The sequence below is a fragment of the Erythranthe guttata genome, chromosome 12, assembly GCF_056151865.1.
Source record: "Erythranthe guttata isolate IM_541 chromosome 12, IM_541, whole genome shotgun sequence".
Classification (NCBI taxonomy): Eukaryota; Viridiplantae; Streptophyta; class Magnoliopsida; order Lamiales; family Phrymaceae; genus Erythranthe; species Erythranthe guttata.
In genome coordinates, this window is record NC_142544.1 from 12,589,227 (window position 1) to 12,602,465 (window position 13,239).

The following is a 13,239-nucleotide window of genomic DNA, read 5'->3' on the forward strand; positions in this document are numbered from 1 at the left end:
CACTACTTGGCTTTTGGACTTTGGTGCATCCCACCATGTTACAAAAGATTTCCATAATTTATTATTAGAGTAGGTGACCAACAAGCCAACTTGTGGCTGTGGTCTTTCATTTATTATTGCAATAAGTAATCATTTTTTGTCTTAATGATAAAAAAACCCTCTTTGGCATTCTATATCTCTGTCCCTTGCATAAGCATAGATTTAGTCCTGATAGTTATTATAATTACTTATAATTGATCTAGTAGAATCATGAGATATTTAGTTAAGTAATATAATTGTTAAACAATGTTCCTAGTCAACGGGTTACGTACGCCACCAATGAGGATATCGTCCTTTTTTCCATTCGAGACTAGCACTTAGTGTATGTGTACTGCATCTCATCAGTAATCGGTATTGTGATATCGGTATACATAAGTGGGTGCTTATAAGTTGATGAGTTCACTGAACTCCCTCATCCTAGAAATCTCTAAGTGGTTCTCAATAATCGAATAAAGATCTCTATGACATAGTTGTACACCATTAATACTTAAGACCCAGACATCCACGTGACTTCACTAGAGGACCAGCTGTATCGTGACATGTCCCTGAGTCCCACCGAGGACCGCTCCAAGGGCCAGTGTTCGTGCAGTCCGAAATCTAGTGGGAGGTTTGTGCATTGTAGTCCGGGATTCGATCACTATAATAGTCTTAGATGTCTTCTACGTTCTTATAGTTTGTAATCATTAAGTCTCTGGCCGGAGATGACTATCTGATGATTAGGGAATGTGGTTCCCTAAGTCATGCACAAACTGATTGCAATACTTAGAACGATCACACATTCATTGAACTATTAAGGAGGTCTCGATGAACCAATGTCTCTAGTTCAATCGGGACATATGTATCGAAGGGATCGTACTGTACGTTAACTATATCACACGGTTCTTGCAGGAACTTCATTTGTATCTAGCGAATCATGAAGCGTAGTTGCTAGACACCAATCTTGATTCGTTAGGTGGTTAAGTTGAAACGAGCTTCATCTTAATTATAACTCTATGGACGAGTTTAAACCACAATGGGTTGTGGGTAGGGGTGGAAATCGGAACAAAATTTCCGATTTCCGCCGAATTCGATCCGAAAAATTCCGATTTTGGAAGGATTTTTTCAATTCCGAATTCCGAAATTTCCGAAAAAAATCGGATCGGAATCGGAAATACATAACAGAATTTCGGAATTTCCGAATTCCGATCCGAAATTATTTCCAATTATTTCCGATTATTTCCGAATATTTCCAAATATTTCCGATTATTATTATAATATATATATTCACACACAGTAACAAGTAAAGTGGACAAATATATTATTATTTATTACTTTATTTTCTAAACAATTAAAATGTAAATTCTAACCCTAATTGAAGTTACTCTCTCATTCTCACCCCAGTCCTCACGCCGCTCCCCACTATCTTCTCTCTGCCTTTTGCTTTTCTCCCACCAACACCACCCTCAATTCTCCGTCAACCACCACCCGCGCCTCCTCTTCTCTCCGCCAGCACCAGCGCCGCCTTCTTCCTCTCCGTCGAGCACCAGCGCTGCGCTGCCCTCGTCATTCTCTCCACCTTTTGCACCGGCAGCGCCACCCTCTTTCTCTCCACCGAAAACCAGCCCCACCGCCCTCGTTCTCTCCGCCGAGCACCAGCCCCGCCGCCCTCGTTCTCTCCGCTGAGCACCAGCCCCGCCGCCCTCGTTCTCTCCATCGAGCTCCAGCCACGCCGCTTTCGTTCTCTCGACGAGCACCAGCCCCGCTGCCCTTTATTCTGTTTTCATTTTTTTTCTTTTTTAAATCCGGAAATTCCGAAAAATCCGAAAATGAAGGATTCCGAAAAAATCCGATTTTTCGAAATTTCCGAAAAAATCGGAATCGGAATCGATTCTTGAATTCCGAAAAAATCGGAATCGGAATCGGAAGGCATTTTAGCCTTCCGAAAAAAATCGGAAATTTTCCGAAACACCCAAATCCGATCCGATCCGTCCGATTTCCACCCCTTGTTGTGGGCCCACGGCTAGCTTACACCTGAACCATCGAGGGTCACACCGCTCGTGTACTTGAATTCATTGAATAAATGATCAAAGATTAAAGCGTTGGTCTTTGCATAATTGGAAGTCAATTTGATTGAGTCCAACATTCAAAATTGTGAATTATGAATGAGAATGGAAAAGAAAAGAACTAGACAATGATTTTAATGAACTTGCTAAATTGAGAAGTTTCTTGATTTAGCAGGTATACTAAATTAGGGTTTCCAGTTTTAGAAATTGGAAATCGAGAATTGGCACTCGTATCGACGAGGACGTTTTAGTGATTCTGAAAATATAATTGTTATATTCTTTCGATCATTGGTTTGTAAGAAACAAGCAGAGAAAGACTAACATGCTTAAGTTGTTGGGCCCGATTAAACTTAAGTCTTTTAGGGTTTGTGCACAAAACACTATAAATACAAAATGTATAGGTCTTGCACACAACAAGAAAACCCTAGATGCTCCCTCTCTCTCCCGACCTCATGGCCGCAGCCTCTCCGCCGAATCTCGCTGTTGCCATCACCGGTCGTTGCCCCATGCACCGCCACCGTTGATTGATAGTCATTTTCCTTGTCATTTCTTCCGTTTATTATAACTTTTGCGTGTCTAGTGCCACGGTGATTGCAGAACTCAGTATACGAGGTGAAATCCAATAGGAGGAAGACAAGGGAGTTGGATCGCCGCAGCCCCGCCGTTGAACCGCCGCCGCACACGCCGCTCGGAGACCAGCCCGTGACATCCACGCGCCGCCACTGACCGCGCGTCCGCCGCCGCTGGTCCACCAGACTGTACAGATTGGTTTCAGGGACAATCCGCTCTCGTTGAATCATTCACTTCACGCTTCAGGAGGTAAAATTCGAATCCATTAGTGGCAGATTATTATAACTGTTAGTTACGATTAATAGTGAATTGCGATTGTTCACATGGATTCTTATAATGAATGATTTCGTGAGTTGTTTGATAAATAATCTATGATTTAATGCGAGCATGTTACGCGTTTTAATGAAATCAAATTTATACTATTCATGTATGTTTTAATTTCCGCTGGAAGTAAAAAGGTGCGCATTAACCGCTGTATTGTGTATGTGTTTATATGTTAAAACGTTTTTCATATAGAATTTTAATTTTCCGCTGCCTGCACGTGCCTGATTCCCAACATTTATCTACATTCAGAATATGATGGTAGTGAAGAAATCATGCTAGGGGATGGTAAAAATCATCAAATATCGTACACGGGTTCTTTCTCATTACCTTGTTTATCTTGCCATTTTCACATTCCTAATGTTCTTTGTGTACCAAAAATGCAAAAAAATCTTATATATGTGTATCAGTTATGTACTACTAATAATGTTACGGTCGGGTTCTCACCATTTTCTTTTATTGTGAAGGCTTATCGAACTGGGGCACATATACTGGCAGGGAAGCCTAGAGCCGGCTTATACCCATGGCCTACCCAGTCTCCTAACACCACACCTACAACACCTATAAAACCACAAGCTCACACAATAACCACTACTCCTGCTCCACAATTGCACCGACGGTCAATCCATCATTCTACTAGAACTCTTCGCCAAAATTTTCAGACTATGCACATCTCGTCCCCTACTATAGACAAACACTTCTTTTGTAATTCTTGCAAGTGCGATAAAATGCACAAATCTCCATTTTATCAATCTACAATAAAAAAATCCATTTAAATTGACTTATTTCGATGGTTGGGTCCGACACCTATCACCTCTATAAATAATTTTCAGTATTATCTAATCTTTGTTGATCATTTCACAAAATATGTGTGGCTTTTTTCTGATGAAACGAAAATTTGAAGTCACCACTAGTTTTCCTAAGTTCAAAAATGTTCTCGATAATATTTTTCAAAAGAAAATTATCTCATTCTAAATTGATAATGGTGGAAAATTTATACATTTGCGTTCCGTTTTTTTGAAGAAAATGGAATCTATCACTTCCTTACACCACCCCATACACCTGAACACAATGCTACTGCCGAACGCTGCCATCGCCATACTGCAGAAACATGCCTCACCTTACATCATCATGTATGTTGGTTTACCATTAAAATTTTGGTCATTTGCTTTACAGGATTCAACTTATCTAATTAACCGCATGCCAACACCATTTCTTAATAATAATCCACCATTTTTCAAAAATTTTGGCCGACATCCAAATTATTCAAAGTTTCGAGTTTTTTGATGTTTGTGTTATCCACGGCTTCGACTATATAACCAAAATAAGTTGCAACCAAGGTCTGCACCATGTATTTTTTTTTTGTTACCGTAAAAATCAAAGTGGCTATAAGTGTTTTGACTATGTGAAGTCTCGTTTATATATTTCTCGTCATGTCGAATTTGTCGAAACTTCATTTCCATCCATAGTTCAAACCACCAACACCTCGGTCAACTGAAGTCACAAGTTTTGCTTGGGCTCCGTATCATTTTGTTGGCGTGCTGCCATGCAAGAAGAACTTCATGCGTTGAACAGTCAGAAAACATGGTCCGTAGTTTCTTCCTACACCTCATCCTCATCTAATATTATTGGCTGCAAGTGTTTTCAGGATAAAGTACAACTCCAATGGAACAGTCAGCCGATACAAAACACGTCTTTTTGCCAAAGGATTTCACGAACAACCAGTTCTTCACTATGACGATACGTTCTCACCCGTTGCAAAGCATAAAACTGTTGGAATGGTCCTCTCTATTGCAGTTTCACACAGTTGGTCTCTTCGGCAATTGGATGTTAATAATGCATTTCTTCATGGTCACTTGACTGAGAACGTTTATATGTCTCAACCACCATACTTTATCAATGAACAATTTCCGAAACATTTGTGCAAGTTACATAAGGCAATCTATGGCTTAAAACAAGCTCCGAGGGCATGGTTCACAGAGTTACAAAAACAATTTCTATCTGTTGGCTTCACTAATTTTGCATTTGATACTTGCCTATTTATCTTTGCTCAGAATGGGATCATAATTTACTTAGTTGTCTATGTTGACGATTTAATTATTATAATATTCCATTGAGACATTTATCAAGAAACTCAGGTCACGATTTTCTATCAAAGATTTAGGCGATCTGAACTTCTTCTTGGGTGTGGAGGTAACTCGAAGCAAAAATGGATTATTTCTTTCATGGAGCTATTAGATCGTGCAAATATGATTGGTGCCAAGGCCGGTAAGACACCCCTATCGACGGGCAACACTCTATCTATCGCCGACAGCTCATCTTGATGATGTTAAAGAATATCGAACAATTGTTGGGAGCTTACAATATCTACAGCTCACGCATCCATACATAGCGTACGTTGTGAATAAACTTGCTCAATTTGGCAATCAACCTACTATGAATCATTGGACAACTGTAAAATGAGTTCTACGCTATTTGGGAGGCTCCTCTGAACCTGAGTTGTTCTTGTTTAGGAATTCACCAATTTCCCTTCATGCCTTTGAGATCCTGATTAGGCTGGCAACAAAGATTATCGCACATCTACAAGTGCTTTCATAGTCTTCTTTGGTCGTAACCCTATTTCTTGGAGTTCTAAGAAACAAATATCGGTCACTTGTTCTTCGACTGAAGCTGAATATCGCTCTGTCGCTATCACTGCACGAGAATTATGTTGGGTGCAAGGCCTTCTCAACGAGATTTCAATTTCACTTGCCACTCAACCGGTCATTACTGTGACAATCTTGGACAACCTATCTTTGCGTAAATTATGTTTTCCACTCGCGCATGAAACATATTGAAGTGCTTATCACTTTTCTCAAAAGATTGTCCAGAATGACCAATTTTGTGTTTCTCATGCGTCAGCTAAAGCTCAATTGGCGGACCTTCTAACCAAACCACTTTCTGGCCCAACATTTGAGAGTTTTCAATCCCAAATTGACATCTCTGACCGACATGCCATGTTGTAGGAGCATATCAAGATATCACACCATCTTAGCTAGTTTCTTTATTTACATGATTAGCTAATTCTCTTATTTACGTGATTTTGTGGGATAATTACATTTTTCGTCCTTATACTTTACCACTTATTCGTTTTTCGTCCCTAAACAAGTTGAAGTGACATTATTCGTCCCTAAACATGCCATTTTTTAGCAGTTTCCGTCCTGCCGTTAATTCTTGCTGTTACTTTGGATGGAAATCTGACGTGAACCTGAAAATCTTAATATATGCTGCTGACATGGACGATTAATCTACGTGGCCATTCACATGTATGCTGTTGTTGATATACTTCGTGAAACCAACTCATATTAACTCAAATTACCCATGCATTGGCACCAAACAAGACTCATCTTTAAACTTTGCTAGAGAGAACGAGCCACCACCATGCAAGAGACCCATTCCCACCTAATTAAGAGGAAATTCGCAGAATTGAATGTGAACGATACAATTGTTGTATGAATAATATTTATTTTGACTTTGCATGAAATTTCCATATTTGAACTCAAAACGTACAGTGAAATAACCTTTTGCAATTTGTGTGCATACACACACTTTAGAATTAATGAATATAGAAGGCATGCAACTACATCTAATATTTTTTTTTCTATTCAATATTATTAGACACGATTGAAGATTGCATCAATCAAAAACAAGTTCAAATAATATAGGATTAATATCCCCTACACCGGCCATGACAATTTTTTTTGTTTAAATGAGTAGTTAACGTCAATTGGGTTTTCGTCCAATATGGAGATAATGACTAATAAGGTTAGGCAATCTAAATTAAAGTTTACAAAATTGCAAATCTAGCAAATCCTCAATATGTAACAAAACAAATAATTATTGTTGAGTAGCTTAACATATTATAAATTTCATTCAAAAAATCCAAATATATTATTTAACATCTTCTCTTCGAAGAAAAACATCATTCAAATATAAATTGCATTGCATCAGATTTTTGTATGATGGAAAAAATTGTCTTTTGGGGATTATTGAGGCTATTTACGAGTCCAAAGAGATGTGATATTGAAGAAATTAGCCATTTGGAAAAGAAGGCTTATGTTCTAAACAAAATGCAATCTGAAATTGAAGAGAGGGGTTGACTCATACGTATCATGTGGGGAAAATTACAGTTTATGTCCCTAAACTTTACCACTAAAACGATTTATGTCCTCAAACATTTCAATCCACGAAATATGTCCTCAAACTTGCCACTTTTGATCGCTTTATGTTCTGCCGTTAACGTCGGCAGCTAACTTCGACGGAAATAACACACGTGGCTCACGTGACGTCTATGTGGCCGTTAAATGTGACGTGGAATAATATATTGAATATTAAATATTGACATGGCACAAGAATATACAAATGTCCTCCAACTCACTCTCCCAAATCCCAAATCCCAAATCACGTTTCACTCTCATTCCCAAATTTTCAATTCAATCTCCATTCTTGCTCGAACCCATACTAAAATCGAATTCATAAACCCATAAAAAATCAAAACATTCTCACATTTGAAGATTTTTTTCCTTCTCAAAGAACAGCAGATTCACGTGCAAAAAAATTTAGAGGAAGCTTTAATTCTTCTCCCAACTCCGTCTCTAGAACGTTGAGGTCTTGTGATTTTTCACCTGCTGATGCTTGTGCCCCTTGTGGTCTCGATGAAGCGAGCACAAGGATGGTGAAGATGGCACAAATTCTACCCCATTCAGCAGTTTCAAAACCTGTCCATAAGGTGTTCGACAAAATGTCTGAACCAATTCCGGAAAAAAAAAACATGCAGCACTTGTCAAAGCTGCATATAATTCTTTTTTTTGCCAAGAATAGAGTGCCCAAGAACGGATTCCAGCTCCCCACTTCCCCAACGAAGTGGAAGAATACATGATTTTTCAGCTCGAAGATGAAAGTAAAATCGATGAAACATTCGGCATTTGTTTATTGGGCTATTTTGCTGGTAAAACACCACGAAAAATGGCCATGGATTCACAGACGATTCTGCTATTTCGAATTTCACCTCAATTGAAGGTTTCGAAATGGGGTTTTAGGGATTGGGTTTACGGGTTCATTGGGGATATGGAGAATTTGGGATTTTAGAATAGAAATAGGGGAGGAGAATGACGTGTCGCTCCACATCACGTTTTACAGCTCGACATGTAACGGCCACATAGACGTCACGTGAGCCACGTGTGCTTTTCCGTCGAAGTTAGCTGCCGACGTTAACGGCAGAACATAAAGTGATCAAAAGTGGCAAGTTTGAGGACATATTTCGTGGATTGAAATGTTTGAGGACATAAATCGTTTTAGTGGTAAAGTTTAGGGACATAAACTGTAATTTTCCCTATCATGTGCGAATCACATGTTATTTTCCGTCCAAACTAACAAGTCAAATTGACGGAGGGACGAAAATAGCAGAAAAATGGCATGTTTAGGGATGAATAATGTCACTCCAACTTGTTTAAGGACGAAAAAAGAATAAGTGGTAAAGTATAGGGACGGAAAGTGTAATTATCCCTGATTTTGTTATAATATTTTTCTCCAGATTTGACGTGATTAAAATAGCTTGATTAAGACTTGATTGAGTCAATTCTCTTGTGTAAATTCATTGTTTGTACACCAATGAAGTGTGATAAAAGAAGCTTGTGAAACCTTTTTAATCCCCACAATTATCTCTCTACGCATTTGTTGTTGGTATTCTCTCTATCCATCTCTTTCTATTGTTGTCTACATTATATTTTACTACATCATTCCACGACCACCAAACCAAAGAGTTTAAGTAAATACGCCATTTCACAACACCTAATATCTTATATCAACTTCTCCCATAACAACGTACTTGCCCAAATAGAAATATAAGAATCATTTGAACATATGATCTGCCGCCATATTTTTACATGTACATGCAATTGTTTTTCTTGGTAAGAGAAAATAATAGATTATAAATCCCTTACTTGAAGAGCAAATTTGGCATTTTTACAAGGAAAATCATCTTCCAAATACTTATTTGTTGTATTCTCATATCTCTCAGATAAGAAGAAGTTTTGAAGGGCTTGAGACTTGAGCTTCACTTTGACTTGGCTGATGAAAATTGCCTTCACTGGTCTGTGATCCGACAACTTCGATTCAACCCTTTCATATTCTTGTTGCTTCAACCCTTCACCGCGCCATATTATCCTATCACACCTATAATATTTACCCACACCCCTAAAACATTAAATTTACTTCTAACTTTAAATTAGTTAATATTGCAATAAATTTATATAATATTATGAAATAAATTTTATATATATGTTCCATAATTTACTTTAGCGAAATAAACCATTAATTAGATTCTTTTACATGGATAAAATATATCAGAGTATTAGTACATTCAGATTTGCACTCCTAAATAACATACATGCATGTGTACGTTTGTATTAGCATCTCCTAGATGTTATTACATGATCGGGGTTTTTATTGCATTCAACCCCTCAGAGTGTAATATTGAATTACTAAAAAAATTCTCGTATTATTAATATTAGCAAACACCCTCATATGATACTTGTTTTTAGCATACAACCCCTAAATGGTGAGATTTTGCGGGAAGTTTGCTACAAAAATTGAATCATAGGGATATATTTGGGCTTCGTTTAATTGAATTGGATTTAATGAGTAGAGAGAAACGAGAAAATTACCATGCTGGAGCGCGTTTCTTTTCGCCCTTTTTAAATTCAAGCCTGCCGTAATAGTCATCTGAATTGGGATAGTATTTGTATGTTGGACCAAATTTAATGCTTCCTTCACACCATCCTTCAAATACCTGATCTTCCTTCAGTTCCATTCTTAGCTACACATTTTCACCACATTTTTTATTTAATTAGTTACTATTTCATTACACCTATATCTATAAGTATAAAGCATATTTTCTCCCCCCCCCCCCCAAAAAAAAATTAAAAATAAATAATAATAATAATAATAATAATAATAATAATAATAATAATAATAATAATAATAATAATTAAAATAATATATATATATATATATATATATATATATATATATATATATATATATATATATAGCAGATTTCACATTAGCAAATAGTGCTCAATTCAAATATCTAAACACGCCAACTACACAAATGATGTGATGCATGATTGTACACTCAATGGATAAATTAGATATAAGAAACCAATAGGAGATATAAAATACTATTAAAAATAAAATATTCTAGGCTATATTATTGACTAACTTAGTAAAAATAAGTTAAAGAATAGGAGATAAAATACCATTTGATCATATTAAAAAATAATAGGATTATAATAAGCAAATAAAATTAGTGGCTGAAACCTGATCATATTGCAATAATGCGTTCCAGTCTGCTTTGTTTACTAATACTCTTGTCGCTGAGTCAGCCAATGAGATTCTGTAATTCAAATCCCCTAGAAATATCACTTGGCTGCACACCACAAATTAAAAAATTAGTAAAAATACATAAAAGTATATTAATTGTTTTGCAAGTAGTGACATATCATACTAATTACACTAGCTTTTAAATAAGGCAATTAGGCAATTAATTCAAACTCAAACAATGAATCTCCGATGTTGCAGTAACATGTTGCCGTAATATATATATATATATATATATATATATATATATATATATATATATATATATATATATATATATATATATATATATATATGGTAAATCGACGATCTCGTACAATAACTTGCAAAGCATATGAAAAACTTATAACAAACTAGCATGATCATGTGTGACAAGCTCCACCTTGCGACAGTTGACAAGGGAACTCGAACCTGTGTTAATTGACACAGACTTACTTGCTTCAACCGCTATTAGTAAATTATATTGTTGCTAATCGAGGTGGTTAAGCTACCGATTAGTAAACTAAGTAGGGTTGAAAACATCCAAAAACACCAATCTTAATTTAACTAACACTCCATGTGATTAACATATATATAATTATAACAAAGCAATTTTTTTTAATCATTTTCAGGCGGCTTGATTGATATAGACAACATTCAAACTTATAAACAGCCAATAATTGGTTGTTTATATGCTCGTAATCTGATTGGATTATTCCCCCTGTACTCCTACTGTAGTTTAATTATCTATTAAACAATGAATATTAATTATTATAATAGAAAGAGACTAATTGTTTGCTTCTAATAACGAAAAGATTATTTGTACGCATGGTTTAGGACAAAACATAAATCGTACCTTTTTTTTTAAATAAAAACAAAAACAAAAACAAAAACAAAAACAATAATTATTATTTAATTAATACATACTCGTGATCAAGAATCTTTGAGGGAAGATCAAGTGAAGGGCCTTGTGGAAAAATGGTCCTCGATAATATTTCAATTACGTTTGAATTCCTGCACTTATGGTCGCCTTCTCTACTACCCGAGGCCAAATGGCTGCACACGAAGCAAAAGCTCGTTTCGTGTAATATAAATCTTACCGACACGGAACCCTGCAAATTCGCAAGTTAATTTAGTCAAAAACACCAATTAATGTCACTAACTAATTCGGGTTTATTGCAATTAGTACCCGAATTGCTAAAAAACTATCCAATGTTATTTTATGGCAAGAAACCGTCTATGATTCCATTTTTTTTAACCCACAACCCCCTAAACAGGAGTACTAGTCAGCTAAAAAAACTCAAATCACAGGGGTGTTTTTGCCAATAAACTTAATATGGAGTAGTTTATTAGCAGTTCAATATAACATAGGGGTACTAATTGCAATAAACTACAAACCAAACATGTGAGATTAATTCATGGATCATATATTATTCATTATTTAAATTTAAAATTGTATATGTAACATATGTACTAAATATTACCTTATTGCCTAAACAACCCATGACTCCACAACCAACGCATGAAACACTGGCGTTCCGGAGGTACGGGCGGAGCTCGTCACGAACCCAAATTGAGATCAATATTCCTACCATTTGCTTACTAATGACGCATCTGAAACTCGAGTTGTCATTATTATAATTAATCGGTTTGAGTTTGTTTTCTTCAACAATTTGTTTGTCTCTCTTCGCTAGAGCTTCTCTGATTAACGAATTCCATTGCATGGAAATCTTGCTCTTCTCCGGTCCTAGCACATTTTCAACTCTAAGCGGCACAACTTCTTGAAACCTGCAGATCATCATCGTCACACACACACACATATATATATATATATATACAATTAATTGAGCATCACATTAATTTCTTTTTCTATCATCAATTTCTTGAATTAGTCAAAAAAAAGAAATTTACCCGAAAACATAGATATCGCAGGCGTTGGTCGGGTCTACAAACTCATCCATATTAAAACCGTCAATTGCCGTTACTCCTCCAACATTCCAAGTGCTAACAGACACCCTTTCGATATGATAACAAATAATATAGTAATATATAATGTTGAGAAAAAAAAAAAAAAAAAGATTCATCCTTGAGAAAATAAAGTGGTAAAAATAAATATTGTAGTAGAGACTTAATTACTTGATATTTCGAGTTTCTTCTTCGCGGACCTCGTTGGTAATGCTGTTGTCGGGACATAGAGACTTGATGCCATTGAAGCAAGGAATTTCCATCAAGGAATCATTTCCGTCACTCGGAAAATCTGCGACAAAATTGTTTCCAACCAATTTTCTTCCCAAGATTTTACTTGCAACCAATCTTGGCCACATCACCTTCAAAATTTTAGATGTAATAATAAATCAGACATGCAGCAGTACTTTTATTCACTAACAAGTGTGTGTTATTAGATACAGATATATATATAGATAGACAAATTAAAGAGAAAGTATGGGGTGGGCTTACTTCTCCTTTAACTCCTCCTGGCATAGCTAGCTAGCTAGATGAGATGAGATGAATAATCAGTGGTTTGGATATTAATAAGTGGTTTGGATATAGTTATTAATGATTAAGGTTTGGAAAGGGATGGAAGAAAAGAAATGTCCAACTATGGAGATAAAAAGAGAAGGGACTGCAACTTGTAAATATAAGAGGCTAAACCGAGTGACGTTATGGTGATGGTTACAATTTACATAACTAAACTAAAAAAAAGAAATATATATATGTATAAAATAATAAACATATCAAATAAAATTTCAATATTCGTTAATACCGAATAATCATTTTTTTGGCAAAAAGAAAAACAAATACATAACCGAATTACCGATTTTGTATTCAGTATGTGTCAGATTTTCAGCTTGATCGATTTACCGGTGAG

The 13,239-nt window shown here is 36.1% G+C and overlaps 1 protein-coding gene across 1 annotated transcript; it reads right to left on the bottom strand.

Moving 5' to 3' along the window:
• Positions 1 to 8,811: 8,811 nt before the first annotated feature.
• Positions 8,812 to 12,977, bottom strand: LOC105954271 (DNAse I-like superfamily protein). Its single transcript, XM_012977946.2, has 8 exons — positions 12,828 to 12,977; positions 12,507 to 12,697; positions 12,282 to 12,386; positions 11,855 to 12,158; positions 11,298 to 11,482; positions 10,332 to 10,440; positions 9,677 to 9,828; positions 8,812 to 9,185 (listed from the first exon to the last, which is right to left on the bottom strand). The coding sequence occupies exons 1-8, from the start codon at positions 12,849 to 12,851 to the stop codon at positions 8,939 to 8,941; spliced, it is 1,317 nt and encodes a 438-aa protein (XP_012833400.1). The 5' UTR covers positions 12,852 to 12,977; the 3' UTR covers positions 8,812 to 8,938.
• Between the last annotated feature and the right edge of the window lie 262 nt (positions 12,978 to 13,239).